This window comes from Amborella trichopoda, chromosome 11 (assembly GCF_054954075.1).
Source record: "Amborella trichopoda isolate Santa Cruz 75 chromosome 11, AtrichopodaSantaCruz75HAP2 v2.0, whole genome shotgun sequence".
NCBI classification, from domain to species: Eukaryota; Viridiplantae; Streptophyta; class Magnoliopsida; order Amborellales; family Amborellaceae; genus Amborella; species Amborella trichopoda.
Window position 1 is genome coordinate 11,026,083 of NC_142346.1, and position 26,086 is coordinate 11,052,168.

Sequence of the window (26,086 nt, forward strand, 5' to 3'; positions counted from 1 at the left end):
AAATACCTTGACCCGTTGCTGCCAAAGCTCATGACCCGTTGTTGCCAAAATAATTGACCCGTTACTATGCTCACCGACATACGACAAAGATGCTAATGTGACCACTCACATAAGACAATAGAAGTACTGTTCTAAGATACAGTATGACGAAAGTGAAGAAAAATTGCAATCGCACATTGTAGGAATATAAGAAACGAGGAAAAGATAGAACCTGGGATTTAGGATAAACTATGAGACTTAGAGAACATGAGCTATGAGGTCAGGATAGCTGTTGCAGTAGATGGAGCTCACAGTGAAGAAGGTATAGTGGCAGAACAGAGTCGCTAGAGAGAGCAGAGTAGAGCATAGTTGTAGAGAGAGAGCAGAGTAGAGCAGAGTTAGAGAGAGAAAGCAGAGTAGAGCAAAGTTGGAGAGAGAAGAGATGCTCCTGAGCGACCTGGTTGTTTGAAGGTCGGAGGCGGTCTTTTATAAGAAACGAGAGGTGTCTTTGTATCGAAGGTAAAGTGACATAAAGCGTAAAGCAGGCGGATGAGACAGAAGGGACGTAAAGTAGGAGGATAAGACAAAAAACAAAAAGAAAAGCAGATTCTTTGTCGGAGAAAAAAAACAACAACCAAAAACAAAAAGCAAAGATGTTTTTGTCGTTGTCGGCAGAAGTGGACAAAAGAGCATTGGGGAATAGTAATTCTTTGTCTTTATGTGTCAGTGGGAATAGTAATGGCATCTTGGAACAATACTTCTTTTGTCTTATGTGAGTGGTCACATTAGCTTCTTTGTCGTATGTTGGTGAGCATAGTAACGGGTCAATTATTTTGGCAGCAACGGGTCATGAGCTTTGGCAACAACGGGTCAAGGTATTTGGCTGAATTCATCCAGATCATCATCTTCTTCTTCAGGATCAATTTCTTCAAGTGGAAGGTATCGATTGGTACGAGCTGGTGATGATTGTACGGTCTCTTCTGATGAGACTGGCTTTCTTCCTGCTTCTGTAAAAATCTCCCTCATTTGTTGTTCAAGGGTTTCTTTGGAAGCAATAAGGTTTGTTTGCAACATATTGCGCAAGTATGTGGGAAAATCAAATGAGGTATTAGCAGTATTATATCCCGTTGGATTGGGATTGTATATAGGTTTTTGTGGAGGTATTCGTTTTGCAACTATGGTTGTGGGGTCCATATTGAATATGTCCCACCATTTGATGGAAATGGTTTTACCAAGTCTAGGAATATAAGTATGGTTGGCTGTATTATTCACAGAGATCAAATATTCCCACTTCATGATCCATGGGATTTGATATAATGCAATAAAGTAAAGGTGATGGTCTGTATTAATATCATTATTGTTAAAGACAGCAAACTGCTCCTGTGCTTTTTGAAATGTAGGAGGTAAAATTTCAGTAGTTGATCCCCAAATTAAAAACCAGTTTTAAAACCAACTTGGGAATCGTTCGAAAATTGGTAGTCTAAATTGGATATACCAACTATAGGAATGATTTGGGTTTTGATATGAAAATACTTTATGCCTGGCTTCTATGTACTCGACATATTTATAATATTTATAAGAAAATTCAGTATTATTGAGTTTTTTGCCTTGAGTGGGATTGCAACCCCACTCCTCTAAGAAAGTAACTTTTTGATTTGCATTTTGGAATATGCAATCACTTTGGTATTTTGTTGGTAATAATGGACAACAGAGATAGAGCCTGTTTCCATCAGAATGGCTTCATAATATTCACGGGTCTTTACTCCATTGGTAGGATTCAAATGGTTTATGAGGTAGCAGAATCCATATTGGTATGGTGATCCTCTATGGTCATATCCATACGAAATGCTCTTTTGATAAAAGAAGATCGAGGAATATTAGGCCTTTGCATCGGCCGGATTGAGCAGGAGAAAAGGCTAGAGTAGATGTATTAGTTTCTAGATAGGTGATTTGATGGATGGGTGAAATGGAAGGTGAAAGGGTTGCTAAAGGCGGAGTTTCACCATCAATAGGTATTATTTCCAGTGGGCGTTTCTCATTGCAGGAAAAGTTGCCACGAGTGCCCATAAAAGTAGGTGGATTGGACAAAGTATTATGTGTATTAGCTGCAAACAGCTGTAGTGCAAGTGATAATGGTATTTCTTCGTCGTTGGCGTCAGTGTGGCCCCCCTGCAAAAATTCACAGGTGAGAAAATCAAGAAGGGAATTAGAAGAACCGTGCAAGTGTTCAATGGTAAAATCGAAAGCATAAAGTATGGCCTGCCATCTAGCAAATATTTGTTTGGAAACAAGGTTTTGAACATCTTTTTGCAGAATATCTTTAACGGCTTTACAATCAGTTCGAATAAGAAATTGTTAATTGAGAATATCATTTTGAAATTTTGTCACACAGTGGACAATAGCAAGTAATTCCTTTTTAACCGTAGAATAATTTTGTTGGGTTGGATTCTAGGCTTTAAAAGTATACTTGAGGAGTTGTTCATGACTATCTACTTGTTGTTTTAGGATGCCTCCTAAACCCAACTCTGAAGCAACACATTCAATTATTTTGAAGGCAGTAGGATGAGGAAGAGAAAGGCAAGGGAGAGTTTTGACTTTCCTTTTAATGACTTGTACTACCCTAGTATGAATATTTGTTCAAGGTAGAGGATGTTTTTTTAATCTATCATGTAGAGGTTTAGCATCTATGGCAAGATCTTGATAAAAATCAATCACATAATTCAAACATCTTAATAACCTTTGAAGTTCTTTTTTATCTAGGATTTGATCAGGGAATTTATCAGCAAATTGTATGGATCTATCTATAGGAATAATGGTGCCTTGATGAATATTGTGACCTAAAAATCTCATAGTGGTTTTAAATAAATTGATCTTTTTGGCAGATACAACTAGACCAGCATGTTGTACTGCATGAATAAAGGTATTAACATGTTTTATATGGCCATCTATAGATTCAAAAAAGATAAGGACATCATCAATATAGACAATCATAAATTGATAATAAGCATTGAATACATCATTAATTATTTTCTGGAATTCAGATGGAGCATTTTTTATTCCAAATGGCATGACATTCCATTCATATTGACGAAATGGAACATTGAATGCTGTTTTATATTTATCTTCTTCTTTGATTTGGATTTGCCAGTATTCTGACTTCATATCAAATTTAGAAAATATACAAGCATTGGCTCTTCTATTTAATAAATCTTTCTTATTAGGAATTGGATATCTTATTAATTGTAGAACTTTGTTTAATGGTTTATAATTGATGACAAGTCTAGGAACTCCTCATTCCTTTTTAGCATTTTTATTAACATAGAAGGCTGCACAACTCCATGGTGATGAGCTTCGTCGAATAAGTTTTTTCTCTTGGAGTTCAGCAATTTCTTTTCTGCACATTTCTAATAGAGTTGTATTCATTTGAATTGGTCTTGCTTTTGTAGGGATTTGTCTTTCATAAAATCTTAGTTCATATGGGAGGCTGGTACTATATCTTTTTCTTGCCCAAAAGGCATTGAGATGTTCACTACAGATAGAAGTTTCTATTTGTTGTTGAAGTTGTTTAATCTTTTGTAGTATTAAGGGATGTTGTAATTGTTCTTCAATATGTTTATATCGAATTTCTTGTTTTAAAGTACAAAGAAATTTTTCTTTGTTTTGTAATTGACTTTTTACACTATTTATTTCTTTGAGTTTTGGTTTATGAATAAATTAAAAAAGTATTGAGACATTTTGGTATGTTGATGTTATTCCTGTAAGATCTATGGATAATGGATATAATAATGTAAGGAATGAGACTCCACAAATAACTGCTTGACTAAGTCCTTTAACTATAATAAAAGGTGTTTGAATACACTGGTGATTATTACACACAGAAGCATTAGATAATTTATAATTGATAAAAAGTCTACTACCATCTGGAGTATTTACGATTTGAGTTGTTTAATCAAAATATTTGATTGGTACTAGTCCTTCATTGATACAACTCAAATCAGCACCTGAATCTATTAAAGCTGATGTTTGAAATCTATAGTCTTCTACAACTATGATAGTGACTTGAATAAACCATTTTTTAATCATAATTTTATCCAAAAGATTAATTGAAGAGTGTTTTGTTATTAGAAGTGGTTTATGTTCTAAGCTTTTTGGAGTATCTTCGGGTGGATCAGGACTATACGTAGTTATTAGATGATTGAATTCTATTTCATTTGTGTCAGAATGGTGATTAGATAGATTTTGTAATTCTAAAATTTTAATTCTATTTTTGAGCTGATGAACTTCTTGGTTTACTTCATTTATTTGTTGTTTTAGATCTGAGATGGAGGGTTCTTTGTACTTAGTAAGGTGTTGTTCACTGACTCTTTTCATAATTGGAGCAAAATTATATTCATCAAGTGTTTTATTGATAGGAGGTGTTTTTGCTTTTGTTTTAGCTAAGGTTATGAATTTAGTAATGACAAATCTTTTTTCTTTTGGATCTGTAATTTTTTCTATGAGATCTAGAATCAAATTATCTTCTTGTGTTAGAGTATGAAGATTGTGTGAAGGGATAAGACAAGTACAAGTAGATTCTTCCATTGGATGAGATGATTCTGAATCGGTAGAAGATTTTGGGGAATCCATTGACTCTGTTCATATGACATCATCCTCTTCAATATTTCCTATGAGTAATTTATCCGAATCTGTATTGGAGGAAAATGTATCATAATTGATAATATTATATAATTTTGATTTTAGTGACTCATCTAATTGTAAAGCATCTATTTTCTTTTTTAATTTACATTGATGTTTATAGTGGCCAAGCTTTTCACATTTATAACAGACTGGTATTTTCTTTTTATTTTTACTATTAGGAGAAAACTTTTTGATGAATTTCTGATGTTTAGATTTCTTATATTTTTTATGTACTTTTATCCTTTTTATTATGCCTATCCTTATATTTTTTCTTTTTCTTATATAATTTTTCAGGTTTATTATTTTTCTATCTAAATGATAACCGAATTGTTCACAAAAGTCACCAAGTTCTTTACACTTGGTAATTTGTTGTTTATCTAGTTGTCGTTTAAGCTTAAGATCAGTACATAAAGTTAATCCTTCTGCACATATTTCTGCTGATAATTCTCCAAGTGTATATGCAGAATATATGATAACTCCGTTATGTTTCTTTCTCAATCTTTCTTTGACCTTTTATGTAAATAGGTAAGGTAGACCAGCAATAAATTTTTCTTTCCAATGGTCTAACTGACAATCTTCTCTTATAAGTAATCTAGAAAAGAATACATCCTTATACCACTTATAATGAGAGAGAGTAGGACATCTAAGGTTGGACAGCAGATCTTCTGATCTTGCTGCTAATAAAGCTGTACTTCCTACGAAATGGAGAGTAATAGTATAAATCAAGGTCTTTACTGCATCACTTTCAGTATATATTATTTCTTGATTTTGTTCATTTTTGGCGGTCCATTGTCTCGTATTGGTGAGGATTCTATTTTTGGTTTCATCATCAACATAGAAATCCCACCATCCTCTTAACCAGCCAGTAAATCCATTTACTATTGCTTTGGCAACCTCTTGATCAGGATTACCAGCCATTTTATTTGCTGAAGCAAATATAGTCATATGCCTCATGACATCTAATATTTTTAAATGGGATAGACCATCTATTGTCCAATTCACAATTGATCTGTCGGAATCGGAAACAGCCTATTGTATAGCATCTTCTTCTAATTGTGCATCAACAGGTGTGGGTCTCTTTTAGTATGGTAAAGCTGTAATTGGTTTCCATGTTTTACCATATGCTATTCGGTTTAGATCATTTGTTGAAGTATCCATAAATGCAGTTTCTCTATTGTCTAAAGTATCATCGATTATTGGTTCTTCTTCCTAAAGCATTAGTGTTTCATGCTCAAGAATTTTCATTTTACCTTTATCTGATGATTCTGGAATAGTAGGTAGAGGAACAAAAGTACTGGGTATTGGTATAGGAGTACTTAGTTTTGGAGAAGGGATACCTTTGATATCTAATTGGGCTAGTTTAGATATTAATTGATCCATTAATGTTTTATTATCTTCTCCTATATGGAATTTAGTTTTATTAAGCTCAAGAGGAGGTTTGAATAAAACAACTTTAGGAATAGAAGGAGTTACTCCCTTAGGTTGAGAAGTGACCAATCTTTCTATTCTTTCAGCTTGTTTTCCTAAGGATTGCATGTATAGGTTGGTATAATTGTTTTGCTCAATAATATGTGGTATTAATTCATACTTTTTTGTCATATCTTTGGGTACAACCTTATAAGGTGTTGCAATAATTTCATATAGAGATTGAGGTGGTTCACCCTTTACTGGTGGGGTATTGACACCTTTGAGTATAATACTTTTGACAGAAGGATGGGTACTAGTAGTAGTTCCATCTGTACTTATATAAGTTTTCTCTTCAATTGTGTGAATAGTATTGAATTGAGGAATTTTAATGTTATATTGAGTACAAATTTCTTGTAACCATATAAAGAATCTTTTTGTTTCTCTTTCCTTTTTCAAGAATTTATTGTATTTTTTATGAAATAATTCTATTAATCTAGGTTGGAATGTTTTAAGATACCATTTTCTAATACCTTCATTTTCTGGAGCTAGATAATCTTGTTTTATATAGTCAATATCTACCTTTTTCTTCTTTTTTGCTAATTTATAAGCTAAGTATTCTTCTAAGTATTCGTCAATATTTATATCTTCTTCAACTTGTAGCGTGAGTATTTGAAAATCTGCTATGTCAGGTTCAGATGTATACGTGGGTATAACTACGTGATCAGCTGTTCGTTTTACTCCTTGTAGTTGCAAGTCTGAAGATGTTGTTGGTATTGATGGGGAAGGAAGGATGATAACATCTGAGGTTGTATGACAAGATTTTCTTGCTGGGACTAATGGTTTCTTAATCCTTTTCCTATTAATGTCTATATCATCCTGTATTTTAGATTATTAAAATTTGATTTCAATATTTCCATCTTGATGTTCTATTATTTGATTAGGTATATTATTCACAGGTACTTCTCTAGGCTGGTTTGCATTTTGAATTGTCCATGATTGAGGTAGAATAATATCTGACCAAGTAATTGTTTTGGGTATAATTGTGTTTGATTTTTCTATATTAATTTGGAATAATATGGTTTGATCCTTTTTATTTGTTTGCATGATATTAGGACAGAGAGTATTCATAACTTTGTAATAAATACGATATACTATAGCTAAATTTTGAGAACCATGTGCCATATTGAATCCATGGGTTTTAAGATTTATAGTTAATATATCTTAAATATTAGGTCGGTTAATGAAACAGAAAAATTTGGAAAACAATTAAAATAAATGGGTCCACTACAAAGGCTGGATTCAACCATACCAAGGAGTAAATCCGAAAACTTATTGTGCCTCGTATCTCTTAGGCATACGAGCACTAACGTGTTTAACCCTAAATGAGTTAAAGGTTTTATGGCTATTTATATTAATCCAATGTGTAAATACTTGTAATTATTTTCTTTATGTTTTTCGATTATTTTTCTGGACAACAGTTGGAAGTCATCTTGATTTTGCATGACAGATAGACTTTCTTCTACTGTTTTAATAGCATATCCAAGTTTGAATTTAAATGTTCCCTTTTGATAAATATCTTTTATCGGTACTTTGGGAATATTCCAGTTTTGTATATGTTTTTCAACATCATTTATAACTATTTCTTTCTTATTTTTGACTCTTAAAGTTTGAGTTTGAGTTACTGTATTACCTTTAAGATTCCTAATTAAAATTGCCATCCGTAGGTTGCAAATAACGACAATTTGGACGACTAAGGATCTAGCGTGTTGCCCTAAGCGGCTCTTCCTGGCCTTGGCGGGTACTTTGCCTAGACTTCTTTCGTCTCTTGCCTTAACTCTCGGACCAACTTTCTTAGATGTAAATTTAGTTAGGTTTCTACAGTAATACTGTGACTGTAACTATTGTACTGTTTTCACTATATATATATATATATATATATATATATATATATATATATATATATATATATATATATATATATATATATATATATATATATATATATATATATATATATATATATATATATATATATATATATATATAGTAATAGTACTATGAGAACCTCCCACACCTATGTGAGTAAGACTCCAAAAAGATTACCATTAAATTTTGACAAAGAACTCTAGAAAAGTTATCAATAAACCCATTTGCCCAAGTCTCATACTCATGTCATAACTTTTATAGAAATTTGTGTCAAAATTTAATGGTGATCCTTTGGGATTCTATTCACATGGGTGTGGGACGGTGTGATGGTGTCATTACCCATATATATATATATATATATATATATATATATGGAAAAGTCTTCCCAACGCCTATAGGCGAAAATGAATAGTGATTTCACCTTACCCTCTTTATATGGAAAAGTCTTCCCAACGCCTATAGGTAAAAATGAATACTAATTTCACCCTACCCTCATCACCATCCAGATTTCATCGCGCCGTCACGATTGTCCGGTAGTATTTTATTTTTCATTTTTTTCTACAAATCAAAATGACTTGAAATTTGGAGGGTATGTACATCCTACTGATGTGCAACTAATAAAAATATAAAACAAAATATCCGTGAAAAAATAATGATCAAAATACCCCCAAAACTTTTTGGGTGTATTTTGGTCAATGTTTTTCATGTAAAATATTTTTTTTATATTTTTTAAACATTCCCTTATTTTTTATAAATACACGCTCCAAATTTCGGGTCACTCTGATTTATAGAAAAAAAAAAAAAATGAAACACTACCAGACCTTCGTAACCGCGCGATGAACTTTGGACGATGATGGAGATAGGCGAAATCACTGTTCATTTTCGCCTATAGGGGTTACGTAGTGTTTTCCTATATATATATATATATATATATATATATATAGATGGTTGAGCAAATAAAGAGGAGCAAGTTTTATGGGCTCAGTATTGATATATTTCTCATCGATAGTAATATCCATGAGATAGGCTCTTTCAAGGTAGGCAGATCTGGGTATATTGGATGGAGTAGCAGATTTGCTTTGTGCTGGAGAATATGTAGGTTTTGAAGCTGTTGCTTCAGGATAGGTAATTTGGTGGATAGGAGATTGAGAAGGCGAACGAATTGCCAAAGGCGGTTGTTCCCCTTTGTATGGTATTATTTTACTGGTGATAACTTTTTTAGCGATATGTGCCAAATTTAATGGTGATCCTTTGGGGTCCTACTCAAATGGATGTCATATATATATATATATATATATATATATATATATATAAACACTACGCAACGCTTATAGGTGAAATGGACGGTGATGAGGGTAGGCGAAATCACTATTTATTTTCGCCTAAAGGCGTTGGGAAGACTTTTCTATATATATATCTATATATATATATAGACTTTTCTATATATATATATATATATATATATATAGAAAAGTCTTCCCAACGCCTTTAGGCGAAAATAAATAGTGATTTTTCCTATGTTCATCACTGTCCAAAGTTCATCGCACAGTCACGATTGTCTGGTAGTGTTTCAATTTTCATTCTTTTTTCTATAAATCATAATGATATAAAATTTGGAGCGTGTGTATTAGTGAAGCGCACCTAATAAAAATATGCAAAAAATATTTCATAAAATATAAATTGACCAAAATACCCCAATAAATTTTCAGGGTTATTTTCGTTAAAATTATTTTTTTATATTTTTATTAGATTCTCCTATTTTTATGAACAAGTTATCCAAATTTCATATCATTCCAATTTTTAGAAAAAAAATGAAAATTAAAACACTACTGGATAACTATGACCGTGCGATGAACTTTGGATGGTGATGAGCATAGGCCAAATTACTGTTCAGCTTCGCCTATAGGCTTTGCATAGTGTTTTCCTATATATATATATATATATATATATATATATATATATAAAAGTCCCACCTCAAAACTTTTACTATAAGAGGTTGTTTTGATGCCCAAATATCCTCAACTTGATCATCTCAACATCTAGATATATAGACATGAGAACAAAATGGATTTCAAGGTTTGAAAATAGAGCATCTTGTATCGTACTTTTTGACTGTCAATTTTCAAGATTTTCATGTTTTTATAGATCTACTTGGTCTACACTATTTTTTAAGCTTTAAATTTTATAATTAAAGATAAATATATATTTTAAAGCTATCACAAAAATTTCCAATATTGAAATCATATTTCTCATATCATCAATTTAGAAAGAAATCCTCCAAAATAAGATTTTCATGCTGAGTTGCTGCAGATGGATAATGGGTAATGGAGCTAAGATATCATTCTGGAATAGTAAGTGGGTGGGAAATTGTAGTTTAAAAACAACGTACCCGTTGGTTTTTGAGGCGACATATCAGCAATCAATATTGGCATCCCAGGCCTATGATGTGGAAGGAAGCGCATAGACTATTAATTGTAGGTATAATAGAGTACCGGATTCGTTGATAAAGTAATATACTGGGCTGCTTAGAGATATAAATGAAGTGAAACCTTATCAGGATAGGAAAGACGAGTCTATGTGGAAAGTAGAAAAGGAAGGAATTTTCTCGGTAAAATCAGCATATACCCTTCTCTTTCATGATAGGGTTTGTTGGAGCAAATCTCTATGCCGGAGAATTTGGTATTGGAAGGTTCCTTATAAAATCCAAATTTTCTTGTGGATTTTGTTTCAAGGGAAGACACTAACTACTGGTAAAGTTATAAAGAGAAGAAAGGCTATTACGAATGTTTCTATTCTTTGCAAGGAGAGTGATGAGATAGGAGATCATCCTTTTTTACATTATTCTTATTAATTTCATATTTGAGCTTCGATATACTGCGAACGGTGGGTTTTTCAATGGTAATGCCAAACAACCATATGAATATCTTAGATTGCTTAAGTATGGATTGTCTCCCAAAGTTGGGGAAAGTTTTGTGGGAGATTATTCGAGCTACGGTTTTATGGGAGGTGTGGCTAGAGCGAAATCGTAGGACTTTTGAAAATACAACATTGGATATGGATATGGTAAAAAGTAAGATCATGCAATCGATTTGGAGTTGGTTTTTGATAACCAAGGAAAGTTTTGGAGTATGAAAAGTGGACGTTGACATTAATCTGAATAATTTGGTGCTTCAAAACTTTGTAAAAGTGAGAACAAAAGGTAGGTGGCCTTCACCAGTGGAGGGGAGCGTGAAACTAAACTTTGATGTAAGCTCCAACGGTAATTCAGGTCCGGTTGGCTATAGAGGGATTCTGCGTAATGCAATAGGAGAAGTAATGCTTTGTAATGCTAGATCATGTGGAGAAACTATGGCAAATGAGGCTGAAATGGAAGCGCTAGAGAACATAATACAATTAGTGGTGCAAAGGAATTTTGATATGCTTTGTATCATTGAAGGTGATTCAATGAATGTGATTAATTGGTGTAATAAGACAGCTAGACCGCCATGGAATCTAAGGAGAAAGTGGATGAAGATAATGGAGCTTTGTGAGGGAATTGAAGTCTCAGTTTCAGATGGATTGGCAAAACGAGGGGTGACTTTGCATAACGTAGTTGTTTGTGATTCTTTGTTATCTTGAGAGATTGTAATTATGTTTGATTAATAAAGTTAAAGTAATCTTGTTGAAAAAAAAATACCAAGAAATCTTTGTGATAGCCTTAAAATATATTTTTATCTTTATTTATAAAGTTTAAAGTTAAAAAATAGTGTATATCGGCAGATCTATGAAAACTTGAAAATATTGAAAATTGATGGTTCAAAAATACGTTACAAAATACACTATTTTCAAAACTTGAAATCTATTTTTTTTCTCATGTCCATACATCTTGATATCGAGATGATCAATTTGAGGATATTTGGGCATCAAAACAGTTTCTTCTAGTAAAATTTTTGAGGTAGACTCTAATTTGATTGTTTAGAGCCTCAGCTATATATAATATTTTCCCTATATATTTTAGAGTTTATTTTTTCTTTTTTTTTCATATTTATGATCAACTTGGCTTAGATGATGAATCCCTAAAATTTAAAATAAAAAAAATCTACTTTTAAAGTGAATTCTAGAATGAGGCCGCACATGTACATATGAGTCTGGTGTCTCATAGAAACTCCATCCCTAAAATAAAGCATGACTCTTTAGTAAACTTTGATCTATGCCTGCCCTTTGGAGTAACTTTAGGACTCCAAATTTGGAGAATATAAACTCTTTAACGTATAGTATATCCTCAGTAAAATACTTTTGACAAATTGTGCTTCCATGCATTTTAAAAAAATAATGTCTCAAGATTGAACAAAGACCATCTAATTTATAAAAGGGAGATCTAAGAGTTAAAAAACTTTAAAAAAAAAAAAAAAATTTAAAATAATTATTTAGGTGGTTACCAAAATTTGAGATTGAGAAAAATCCTACCAATTAGATCTTCTTCTAGTTATCTATACCAGACTGAATAGATGGTCCAATTGGTTTCACCGGTACTTTGACGGGCTTGGTCTGGAGTAAAAATTGGGTTTGGTAAAAATCAGTCAAGACAAATATTTCACTCGGCTAGTTCACATCAGGTTTCGACCATCCGAACAAAGTGGGCACCTTGTTTTAATATATTAGGTATTTAAAACTATTCTTCATATTTTTATTAATATTTTTAAGATCCGCCAAATTAGACTAATGGTTGGACTGGTTTTTACTAGAGCAGATCTCCCGACCAATGAAGTAAGTGCACACCATGCTCCTGCAGGAGCATAATTTACTAAGTAAAATCCGTAAAAATGCGAACTCACCGGGTTCAAGTAGAACGGTCCCGAGGAATAATGAAATTTGTTAGCAAGCTACTTATTTTTGCCAAAATAGTTTTTACTCCTGCAGGAGTATACTATCAATCTACAACTTTGGCCAAAACTTATAAGGGGGATATCTTTTAGATCCTAAACTTAGGGATGTTATCTCTAGAACCCTCACAAATTTCTATTAAAATAATAATTTAGATGGATCCCAAAATTAAAAAAAAAAAAAAAAAAATCATCCCAAAATTTCAAATAAAAAAATGTCATCCCAAAATTTGAAAAAAAATTAAATAAATCAAATTAGTGCTTTTCCCAATGGGGAATAGATGTCCAGTATACTCTCGAGAGGGAGCGCTCCTTACTCACTTCTCGTCTTCCAGATTAATAAACGGGCAAGGAATAATGAGCGGTCAACTTTATTATGCGTTTGGAATCTGGGGGCTCTTCCTCTGGCGTGCTGCTTCCTCTGCGGTAATGGCGCTTGAAATTGATAGAATCAGCTCCCTCTCTAACGATATCCTCCATCATATTCTCTCTCATTTGCCGATCAGAGAAGTTGGAAGAACTTCAATTTTGTCGAAGCGATGGAGAGATGATTGGGCTTTTACTCTTTACTTCAATGTTGTCAAGGATCGTACCCCTGGATTTCTAGCTAATAAGTATGAATGGTTCACTCGAATCGATTGGGCCCTTCTTTTCCACACTGAAAACATTCATGGGTTTCTGGTGGATGTAACCCAGAATCCTGATCATATCGATTGCTGGGTGAATTATCTCTCTAGAAAAGACGTACAAGAACTTACAATGGAATTTGTTACAGACGAATATGTGGATTACGCTTTCCACCGCTCTTTTTTCTTCTGTACTTGCTCTCTGAGTCCTCCATCTGGCTTTAATCCCCCATCTGGCTTTAAGGGTTCCAGTCTCTGAAGTTTCTCTCTCTAAAACGGATAGAACTCGATGATGCCATACTTGAGTCGCATCTGGAGCACTTAGAAGTTGAGAATTTTAAAGGTCTCTCGCGAATCAAATTTGATGCTCCTAATCTTGTCCTTCTAAGTGGTTGTGGAAATTTCTGGGACATTAACTTGAAGAAGTGTCCCAACATCTTACATTAGGACCTTCTTTTAACTCTGGTGATTCAGGTCGCGAGTGGCTACGCTGTCTTTGTCCAATTGGAGTCAATTAGCTTGTATATCATAAGTCTACGGGTACGAGGTTTTTCCCTATTTCTGCTTACTTTTTCTGGATAACACTCTTGTTAATTATTTTAGAGTATTCATTAAGGAAGAAGTAGTTGATTCTTTTACTCCTCAGCACTTGTTTAGTAAAGATAAAGATGTACCAGAGGAATTACCTGCCACTTCGACTTGTCTGAGAGCATTTGATGTGCATGTGAACCTATATGAAGAAAGGGAGGTCAAAGGTTTTGTTTGTCTGTTAAAAAGCTTCCCTTGCTTAGAAGTTCTTCCCATTGAGATAACGTTTGAATCTGATTGTCATATAGCTCTCTTTGTGTGTTACCTACACTTAGTTTTTCATTTTTATATGTCATTCTGTGCATTTAGTTTTTCCTTTACGCACCGCGAACACGTTATTCCTTGTATTTTTGAAGTCTCAATGTGATAATTTCGATAGCGAAACTGATAAAGGTTACTGGAAAATGCTGTGCCATTCCGAGGCTTGGTTGGGTTGCATCAAGAGAACAGAGATCAAGAACATTACAGGATTTGAGCAAGAAATAGAAATGATTGCGTTCTTTCTAGCAAACACCAAAACACTGGAGAAGCTTATTGTCAAGATAGGAAATGGATTGGAAAGCCAGGAAGGGTTCGAGTTAGCGAAGCAGTTGAACTTCTTCCCTAGAGCCTCTAATCATGCTAAGGTGCAAATCATTTAGCCTCGCAAAAACTTTCTGATATTTTCAGAGAACTTGGAGGTGTCCCTAGTTTGGGTCCCATCTTTTTTGCCTCTTGTTAAAATTGCTAAAGAGTATTTTCTGAAAACTATATTAGTTTTTATGTTATTTTATCATGAGTGATGTAATAAGGTTGCACTTGTAAGTTTGTGCCGTAAGAAGTTGTAAAACTACTAGGTGGTTAGCAGTTATTGTTGCAAGTGAGTAGGAAATATGCTCTTAAAAATCTCTATTTAAAGAGAAGTGTATTGTGGGAAAAATTGCGTCATATGTGTTGAGGTTAATCTTGGGTGTCAAGATTGTTCTTCCTTTAGGTACCCCATTTTTCATCTTTGAATGGAAGATTAGTTTTTCTTCCACCTCATTTTGGTTCTCTTCTTCTTTTTATTTGGTTGTGAGTCTTGGGCTAGTGTGACATTGTTACACTAGTTGAGAAGCGGATTGTTCCACTGTTGTGGCATCCGTCTATCTCTACACTTACATAATGTGAATCTAATTCTCTATGTTTCAGAGGATAAGTATTTTGAAAATGATGAGTAATGAAACTTTCTTGTAACCATTTGTTTCTTCTTTCTAGTGAATGATTTAACTGGCATTATGTTAAAGAGATAATCTGTCCCCATTTTTTTCCTTGGAGCCGTCCTTCCATAGTCTCTCTTAATATTCATGGAACAAATTTCCAAGGGTAGAATTTCCTCGACATGATAACTAGCATGCTAGGATGATAGAAAAGCACCAATACAGCATTTCTGTTCACATTTTTGGATAATCAAAATTGCATCAAACAGACGATTGTGATCTTCCTTGAAAACTACCATGAGTTCCTAAATTTGTGCACTTAGTCACAGGTTTTTACCTGTGACTACTATATGAAGATAAACACCCTGTCACAAGTTTATCTTGTCCAAAATTTTTGTTGTATGTGCTTCATCAAGGACGAGGATGTGCTTGTCAAGCTTGGGACCGAAAAGCAGTTTTCTTTATTTTTCTTTCCTTTTTTTCCCCCACCCCTCCCCCACCCCTCAAAGTTTTCATGGATTTCTTCATTAGGGTTAAGAGAATGTATCTCACAAGTTTGGAACGAAGCAGACTCCTCTAAAGCCCCCAAAAATGGGGCAGGCGAACAAATCTCTCCATCCCTCAGTAAAACTTAGATACCTTGAAATACCTTCAAATCCTAATGCTTAACAGCATACAGAAAAGGGATTTTCCTCTCAATATAGGGGGCATGGAAAGTCAATGACATGGAACTTTTTGTGAATTTCATGGGGGCCTAGGATTAATATACATTCATTGTAAATTGTGTGAGTTAATAGTTTTATCTTTTCTCCTTAAATTTGCACTTAATTTCAGGTGCATGTAGCAAAGATGGAGTATTGAGTATAACAGAGACAATATCTATTGTGGACTTTAGATCTTCAGTTCCGATGCTTGATTCTCTTAGATCTTATTCCCAATTTGTCACAATTTGGAAGAGTATAACAATTTAATAAGCGTCATAGGTATTCAATCGTATCGAACTAAATTGTTATGGGTATTCAATCATATCGAAAGTTGGTGAACCATGAATATCATAGGAAAGGCATTTGATTTACCTCTAGATTTATAATTTGTCCATTTTTTAGTGGCTATTGTATGTGTGGCTTGTTTGAGAGTTTTAAGTGGTCAAAGGAGGTGTTACAAATATTCAAATTGAGGTATTCTTGGCTTCATAAGCTAATAATGCAAGCTTAATGTCGGAGGGGTTGAATGTGTTGTGACTTCCATGTACAAAAGAGAAATGGTCTCTTTTTTATAGACAATCCCATTTTACGTTGTGCATTTAGTTTACATTTTCACATTACTAACCTTGTGATTCCTTCCCGGTTGTTTTGACGGTGCAATATGTCCCATGGGACAGTGAAAAAGATGAAGGATAGTGCAAAATGCTTTGCCATTCTGTCAGTTGGTTCGGTTGGCTCAAAAGAATAGAGATCGATAACATTAGAGGAACTGAAAATGAACTAGAAATCGCTAGAGAAGTTTAATATCGAGATTTAGATAGAAAACTTTGGTGATGAGACATAAAACGAATTGGAGATCCAGATAGGGTTTGAGATAGCCAAGTGATTGAATTGGTTTCCTAGAGCCTCTAATCGGGCAAGGTGTGCATAATTTAGACTCACTAGAAAAGTCATATATTTTCAGAGAAGTTGGGGATATTCATTGTTTGATTCTTAACTGCCTTATTTTATATGACTCTTACATAATTTGAATTGTCATTCGCTATGCTTTTTTTTTTTTATTATTGGTTGTGTCATTCTCTCAGCTTTTGAGGATAATTGTTATCAAAATGATAAAATCCTTTCAAGTAAATAAATTATTTCCATGGTTGAAAGTTAAAGAGATAAGCTCTCCACATTGTTTTATCCTTTGGGACATCCTCCCATACTCTCTTTTAATGTTCTCAAAATGAGAATCCAAGGTTGGGATTTTTTGTGCAGGATAGTGCATGCAAAAAACTTCTCTCTCCCCTCTCCCCCCTTATCTCCATTACAAGTCTTTCTCATCCCTTTCTCTCTCTACGTATCTCCATTATAAGTGTTTATAGAAGATAACTCGTTCTTGCAATATGTAACATTGTGAATCTCACCAACTCTCATCTTTCATGAGAGAGTGTGAGTGATCTTAAGGGGTCTTTAACTCTTTTATCAGTATTGAGTCACAAGCAAGCAGATATCTATGAGTTGGTTAGTGACAAGATTGAATATCGAGAACCCGAACCGCAACCTAGAAGAAGCAACTGAGTTAGTAGACCACCTCAATACCTTGAACACTCTACCACTGGGGATGAACTAGATTATGAGCTTTCAACTTACTAAGAAGCCATAACCTGTTATGAAAAGAATGGGTAGATGCCATGAAAGATAAATACAATTTCATGAATCAAAACCATATTTGGGAACTAGTGCTTCTACCTCGAAACCATAACCATGTTTAGGAACTAGTACTTCTACCTCGAAATCGTAAAGCAATAGGATGCCAGTGGATTTTAAAAAAAAACTGAATTCAAATGAGAAATTAGAAAAATACAAAGCTAAGCGTCAAATTCTATGATTCAGTCAAGTGTTTGAATCCTATCATTTGAAAAAGTTTTTTTTCACTCTAAACCTTATATAATTGGGCCAAGTTGCACTCTAAACCATGTGCAACAGGCTTCTATAACCGGGCCTAAACCTTGAATAAATGGGTGAGGTCGTATTTTCACTCTAATCCTTGGATAATCTCGCTAAGATGGACTTTAAATCATCCATCACTCTTCCACCGTTGCTACGCCTGGGAGCCATAGTCTAAGGTAGCACTACGTGGTCTACTTTCAATATGGAACCTTTGGATTCTTCCAAGGAGGAATTAGGAACTACCTGAATTCCCTTGTCTAAGGTCCCTGGTTAAACTAATGGACAGCCGATTTCAGACCATCACATGGCCATGGCTATTACTAGGACTGTTAACGGCAAATTTGTTGGCCAAGGCTCAACAACAATGTAGGCCAGGTCCGGCCCAACATGACATGCATGGAATTTCTGAATAGGGCCTCCAACTCGAAATAACTATAATGCCCAGAACTATGAGAGTAAGAACCAATTCATCATCAGGCCTGAGCTTCAGGGTGTGGGTTAGCACCCCAATTGCCAATTTGACCAGAAGCTTTGGTGGGATCGACACATGGTGTGCGGTGTGCCCGGATCTGGATTTGCTACTTTATGAGATTGAATCGGGTTGGGGTCGGAACATGAGCTTTAGGTTGGAGCAATAATTGGGATGCCGACTCCCATCTTGGTCCTAAGTCCATTTTGGGACACCAATGCCAACTGAACTTGAGCTCAAGTCATGCCAGCACTTGGACTGTCGACCTAGGGCCAGTTTGGAGAAAAATGAAAAGAACTATAGAAAGGGATTTCTACAAAGAGACCATCTATGTTTTATATAATGAGGTCACAACCATTCCCACTCATTAGATGTCAAATTGGATGGCTTGCGGTGAGTCAAGAAATTTAATAATATTTCTTTTCGAACTTTGTGTCTAATCAATAACACTCTTACAACTACCTAATTTTCAATGGTCTCTTTGTAGACAATCCTAGGAGAAAAAGGAACAAGGGTTTAAAATGTAAAAATTGAGAGAAATATTTTAATTACATAAAAGTGATAATTACAGAAATTTCCCTAATAATTAATACGGCTAATATTTATTCAGTCCAAGATAATATATTGTTTTTTTTTGGATAATTAAGGTAATATATTGTTAAACTCGCTAAGTTTCAATATAGATCAAGTCTCGCAGAACGAATAAAATGGCAAAAATCTGAGTCATCTCCTTGACCAATTCAAGAATTGCAAAATGGACATTCGCCATTGCACTTATAAGTTATAAACTTGTAAAATGGAGGAGCCATAAATATATAGTTAAAAACATCGAGATTTTGGTTAAACACCATAATTCAAGATTGAGCGATAGAATGAAAGTGATAAAATAGAACAAGTTGTATAAAATCAGAAGATGAAGTATTAAAATGCTAAACCGGAGAAGTAAATAATACCATGAGGCTAATCAATTCTTTTGAGGATTTTGATAGGGTTGTAACACTAGCAGAATAAGAAAGCGTCAGCTTAAAACTCACCGATAATTGCAGTCCTAGCATTGGAAAACCTTCAAATTGATCACCTCTGTTTGACAATTGTGGTGGTGAAAAAAAAGTTGAAATTTCAAGCCTTAGAAATAGTGTATATTGTGACGGCCATCAAGCTTTGCATCAAGTTGGATGTCAAGTTAGTGGGAGCAAAGTAAAACCTCCCTAGAAACCCTCTTCCTTGGGAAGAATGGTCGCCTAGCGAAACCCTCTTCCATGGGTGTAGAGCAGTAGCAGCAAGCAGGGGATAGTAGCAGAGCAAACCCTTTTCCTTCTGGTCCGTAGGAGCTTCAGGTTGTATTTGACAAGGATTCTATTCAGCAGTTGCAGGTTCCTTCGAAGCTCTTTGTCATAGGCACTTTTTCCCCTCCCCCCAAGGATTCTTTGGCCTTAGTGAGTGGGGTAGGCGAGCATGGGGGGGGCTGTCTTACTCTCATGATGTTAAGGTTATAGGTTGCAATAAGATTGTATTCAAGCTGCAATCGTGTGAAGATGTTTCTCGTGCCTTACTGGTTTGTTTCTGTTGCATTCCTGGTTCGCTTCTGTCTCTAGATCGATGGAAACTTTCGGACCATAGTTCCCTTGTTCCTTCGAATCTGGTTTGGATTCAGTTGTGGAGAATCCCTTTTCATATCTGGAAACTTGAATTCATTAAAAAGATTGCCTCTGTCTGTAGCTCCTATCGTGTTTTGGATTGGAGTTCCTTTGTGCAGGATTGCACCTTTGTTTGTGTTAAGATATCCACTCCCTCTGTTTCTGTTCTTCGTAACCATGTTAACATCTCAGTTGATAATTTTTCTTTCTCTATCAAGGTCTCTGTGGAGCTTGGAGATACTTCTTGTGCAGTGAACGTTAGTCCTAAATAGGTCCCTTCCAATGTGCCAAATGTTGTAGGTTTTGTGAATACTGCTTCTCGTCCGCCAGAAATTATTGTTGTGTCTACTCCGGCGGCCACTCTCCGGTAGCCTCATACTCAAACACGAAAGCACAGACAAGCCTGGAGTAATGCCCATCCGAGTATTCCGCATCCTCCCATATTTTCAAGTTTGAAAATTTCTAAACGGTGCGTTTCTAGTAGGTGTTTTTCGGCTTGGACGGAAGGATTCTAGGAGGATGTTTTTTCCATTCCAGCTGATTTTCCTCCTAAGGCAGTGCGTCCTATCTCGCAGGACCACTTGATCTTTTTGGCCGGCGCCCATTTAAACGATGTCTACCTGTTGAGTCCCGAGGCTGGCTCAATAGGTGTGCCTGCCACAATGGTTTGCTATTCAGGGATCTTCAGGGATCTTCTGCCTTCGCCGCCTGTGCTTTTCTGTTCTCTCCTGAAACCTGTCTCCCTTCCTTCTACGCTAATCAAGGTACTTTGAAGATTTCCCTTTTGTTGAAGGCTGCAATCAGAGCCTAGTTCCTTCTCTTGTGTCTGTGGTAGACCATGTACCCTTTACCTTAACGTGCTGCTGCGGCCCAAGCCAAAACCAACCTTTCCAAGGCAAAGGAGCGTTTTGATCCTCTATGCATTGATCCCCTGGCCATGGTGATGATTGTGCCTGATGAAGACGAACCGGTGTCTGTTGAAGCTCTGGACCAGGCTCTCAAGCTGCAGGTTGGTAGCCAATTCTTTGACACTTCTATGGCTCGGGTTATGGCGAACGGATTAGATCCTCCTATGGTAGTTTTTGAAACTGAAAACTTATATCCTTTGGGGGTCTCCTCTGCCTGATGAGGATGTTATTCCCTCTGGGTTCGAGAGCGAGAAAGCTAAAGTGGTTCTTGAGGAGGCAGAGGTCGCTTCGATGGTAAGAGACATGGGCATGTATTTCAACATCCCCATTGGTCTGTTCTTTGAGGAGGTAAAGAGACTAAAGGCGGCGAGAGTTTCTCAGGCGGTTTCAAGCGTTATGCAGGCCAAGGGAAAGGCTATTAAGGAGCCACATAGTGCTGCTGGGAATAAAATGAAGAAGCATGTTAAGAAGATTTTTGAGTTTGGGTACAGATCTTCGGCCCGCCTGGAGACCAGAGGCATTATAAAGAAGACTTCCAAAACCCCTCAAGGCACGGGGAAGGCAACGCTCTTTGTCAATCTTTTGGACCTCTCTGATGACTCTCCTGATTCCTCAGATTCTCCAGGTTCAGTGGCCAGTGCTTAAGGGAAATTGCTTGAGGACCTTTACTTTGGAGCTGGCCTTGAAGGCCCAGGTTCTACTTCTTCTTTCTTTTAAAATGTTTATTCTCTCTTGGAATGTTAAGGGGTTGGGCAACCCCACTCGTAAAAGGGATGTTTTGTTTTTAGTGTCTAAATTTAAACCTTGGGCTCTACTTTTGCAAGAGAGAAAACTTCCTTGGCCTAATGTTGCTGGGGCGAGGGAAGTTTGGGGCTCGGGTGCTCTTTTTTTCTCTGGAATTGCTGCCATAGGTGCCTCTAGTGGGTTGTGGGTTCTGTGGGACCCACTGGTTTTGCATAATTTTGTGACAATTTTTAAGGAAAGGTTTATGCTGGTGGTTTTCATGGACTGGTTCCTGGATTTTCATGGGGCTTGTTGAATGTTTATGGTCCAATGTATTTTGCTTATATGGAAGCTTTTATTAATGAATTGGACGATGTTATTTGTAATTTCGGTTTTCCTGTGTGTATATGGGGATTTCAATCTCATAAGATGGTCTGATGAATGTCTTGCACAATCGGTCATTAATTCTTCGATGATATTCTTTAACAGATTTATTGAGTCTCTTTTGGATCTTCCAATTGTGGGGATTAAATTTACTTGGTCCAACAATAGTGTTTCCTCTCTTGCTATGTCTAAATTGGATAGATTTTTAGTCTCTTCTAATTGGGTCGATGTTTTTCCTTTAGCTGTTAACCGTGCTCTACCATGGCTGTCCTCTGATCATACCCCCATTCTTTTGAGTACTTGCATGGATAGTGGTGGGCCGAAACCTTTTAGGTTCGAACTTGGATGGCTTGAGAATCATGAAGTCCTGGATCTCATTCATTCTACTTGGCATAACTCCATCTCTTTTGGCTGTTTAGATTTTCAACTTCATAAAAAACTGTTCAATATCAAACATAAGCTCATCACTTGGAAGAAAGAACATTATGTTAATATTAAGTTGAAAACCGATGAGCCTTTAGGGGAAGTTGATGCCTTGGACCAGCAGGTCCAATCTGAAGGAGCTTTGATGTTTGAGTTGCTGGCAACTAGGAAATCTAAGCTGAAGGATCTCCTTGATCTCTGTAGGGTTGAGGAGTTATATTGGAAGCAGAGATCAAGGGTTAAGTGGCTGAAGGAGGGAGACTTGAATACTAAATTCTTTCACTCCATTGCTAGCGTTAGAAGAAGACAAAATTATATCTCTGGTCTCACAATCCCGGATGTAGACTTTGAAGAGTGGGTCAAGGCTATAATGTATCATTTTCAAGAAGCCTTTTCTTTAGAGGTCAAATTCACTCCTCTTTTGTCCAGATTGCCTTTCAAAACTCTCTTTGTCGAGATGCGCAATTCCTTGGACTGTGTAGTTTCCATGGAAGAGCTAAGAGGGCGGTCTTTGCCTTACCTGGCGACAAGGCTCCGGGTCCTAACGGTTTCCCTATTACGTTCTCCCATAAATTTTGGAATCTGGTCAAGTCCTAACTACTGAAAATGGTCAGAGAATTTATGGTCCGAGGCTTTATCTTCAAATGTATTAATGCCACCTACATAGCTCTTTTCCCCAAAACGTTTATGATAATAGATTTATCTGATATTTGGCCCATTAGTCTTCTTTCTAGCCTTTACAAGATTGTGGGTAAGGTTTTGATTGAGAGACTTAAAGTTGTTCTCCTCGACATTATTTCCCATAATCAGTCTGCTTTCATTCAAAACCATCAGATCATTGATAATATTTTGGTGGATCAAGAGAGTATCCATTATAGACTGCGTGGTCAGCTTCCTGGAGTAGTTTTGAAGTTAGATTTGGAAAAGGCTTATGACCAAGTGGAATGGGGTGTCTTGCTAGAGATTCTTAAAAATATAGGCTTTGGAGAAAAGTGGAGAAGTTGGATTTTCGGTTGCCTATCCTCAGCCCATTTCTTGGTTTTGATTAAGGGCAGCCCCCTCTGGATTCTTTAGAGCCACTAGGGGGCTTCGCCAAGGGGACCCTCTGTCACCCTTTCTTTTCTCTATTTATGCTGAATGTTTAACCCTTATGATTCAGAATGTGGAAGCTTTTGGTAGATTTTCTGGCTATCAGGTGGCTAATTTGGGTCCGAGGGTCTCTCATCTTCAGTATGTTGATGACACCCTTATATTTTGTGATGCTTCTTCGATTCAATTGTCCAATATTGCTTGCTTTCTTGATTGTTGTGAGGCTGCTCTAGGGCTCAAAGTGAACTTTCAAAAGACTGCTTTAATTGGAATTAACTGTCAACCTTATTTGTGTCATTCCCTTGTTGTTCAGTTCGGTTGTTCGGTTGGCTCCTACCCCTCTACCTATTTGGGCATTCCTATTTCTGACTCCAGGCCACCTATTTCTATTGGGATAATGTTCTACAATGTGTGCAGGTCAAATTGGATTTATGGAAGCCCAAATTTCTTTCTTTGGGTGGAAGGGTAACTTTATTACGATCTTATTTAGCCAATTTACCGGTCTATCTTATGTCGTTCTACTCATGCCGACCTCAATTATCAAATAAATCGAGAGGATGATGTGTAATTTCTTGTGGGGCGCTTTTGGCGTTGAGAGGAAATATCATTTACTTAGATGGGATCGGGTTTGTACCCCAAGGTGTGAAGGGGGTTTGGGTATCCGTAAGCTGAAATTCATGTGCGAAGCTTTACTCTCCAAATGGTGGTGGCGTAGTTTCCACTACACTGATCAGCTCTGGTGTCAGGTTTTATTTTCAAATTATGGGAGGGATAGGCATCGATTAGGGTTACGTGCTGATCACTCTAGTGACTTCTACTTTTTGTGGAAGCCCATTTCTAGATGTCGTCTGATGATAGTGGCACATTTCTGGTGGTTGGTGGGGAATGGTGCTTCCATTTCTTTTTGGCATCATAAATGGCTTGGCGATACCCCACTAAAGCATACTTTTGCTTAGCTCTTTGCTAAGGTTCTTCTCCCTGACGCTAAGATTGTGGATTTGGTGGAATTCCATGGTTCTCGTCCTGTTTAGAATATCGCTTTTCCTTATAATAGAATTTCTGGTGTTACTCTTAGTGGTTAGAATTGTTGGGACTCTTGGATTCGATTTATATTTCCTCGAGGTCGTCGAATGAACTTATTTGGGAATTTGAACATGATGGTATCTTCTCGGTAAAGTCTTGTTACATACTCTTCTTCCACGACAGAAGGAGATAGTCATTTGCTTTAGTGGCTAAAATCTGGAAATGACCTGTTCCCCATAAGGTCTTAAGGTTTTCTTTGGTTAGCAGCCCTTAATAGGACATTAACTATTGATAACCTATCTAAGAGGGGTAAAGTGCTATCTAATATCTGCTTGATGTGTAAAGACGATGAGGAAACTGGGAACCACCTCTTCATTCACTGTAAGGTTGCTTCTTATATTTGGTATTGATTTTTTTATCTTCTTGGGGTTTAGTCTCCTCTTCCTTTATCGGTGGCAGATTTAGTGTCTCAGCTTTCTTTTGCTCATTTACATGACTGGGGTATCTTACTTTGGCAAATTGTAAGAGGAACTGTGCTTTGGGAATTGTGGAAGGAAAGGAATAGGCGTACTTTTGAGGGAATGTGCATTTCAGTGGACAGTTTGATTGACAATATTAAGCTCTCCATTTGGCATCGGTTTTCCATCACTAAGGATGGCTGGGGATTCTCTCAACCAGATGTTTTACTCAACTTACGAAACTTATTCCTTTTGGGGAAAGTTAAGGTGCGACCTATATGCTTCTGGACTCCTTCAGAACTTGGCCGCTTCAAATTGAATTTTGATGGTAGTTCCTTAGGCAATCCTGGTCGGGCTGGTATTGGAGGTGTGTTGCCTTTTCTTATGCTTGTCCGGTTGGCTCAGTTACGGCCAATCATGCGGAATTAGTCTCTTTATTGCAATGACTTAACTTCTTTATTTCCGAAGCCATTGGCAATAGTTTAATCATTGAAGGTGACTCGTTAAATGCTATTGGCTGGAATAAGAAGGAATTACATGTTCCTTGGAAGCTTAGGTCAATCTGGTTGGAGATTATGGATCTTACAACTCCCCTTGCTATCTCTTCCTCTCATATTTACAGCGAGTCTAATGCTTTAGCTGATTCCCTAGCCAAAGGTGGGGTTTCCCTGCCTTCTCTTTTGTTTTTTACAGATGTAATCTCTTTTTTGTAGTTCACATTAATAAAATTTGGAACCTTCGTCAAAAAAGAAAAGAAATAGTGTATATTATATTTAGCCAATGTCACCCTAAAAATAAGTGTTCATGGATCCACAAGATCTGTACTATTTGTTAATCATCAAATTTCAAGCCAATGTTAGAACAATTGAGATTTCTGATGCCCAAAGCGCTTTCTTGATGAGGATTCGAAGTGAGGTTTCACTATTGGATTTCGTGCTATCCAAAATCATCCACATAAGGAAATCCCATATTTTGTGGGATTGATTGAGATTGATCCATATTATTTGGGATTGAGATATTCCCATATTATGTGGGATTGATATATTCTTATATTATATTAGATTGAAATTGATATTGATATTGATAACTT

General features: G+C 36.1%; 1 protein-coding gene across 12 annotated transcripts in view; it reads left to right on the forward strand.

The window, feature by feature from the left end:
• Positions 1-13,153: 13,153 nt before the first annotated feature.
• Positions 13,154-26,086, forward strand: part of LOC110008133 (uncharacterized) — a 33,136-nt gene continuing 20,203 nt past the window's right edge. For 6 of the 12 annotated variants that reach the window (XR_016044631.1, XR_016044633.1, XR_016044639.1 and 3 more), the window contains exon 1: positions 13,165-14,017. Coding sequence is in view for 1 of the 12 variants with exons in the window: in XM_088852134.1 (XP_088708260.1) it covers positions 21,936-23,030 (1,095 nt within the window). In the remaining 11 variants the exon portion in view is untranslated. Of the gene's footprint in view, positions 25,755-26,086 lie in introns of those variants that run through there. The other 6 variants (XR_016044638.1, XR_016044632.1, XR_016044637.1 and 3 more) reach the window with 3 other exon arrangements.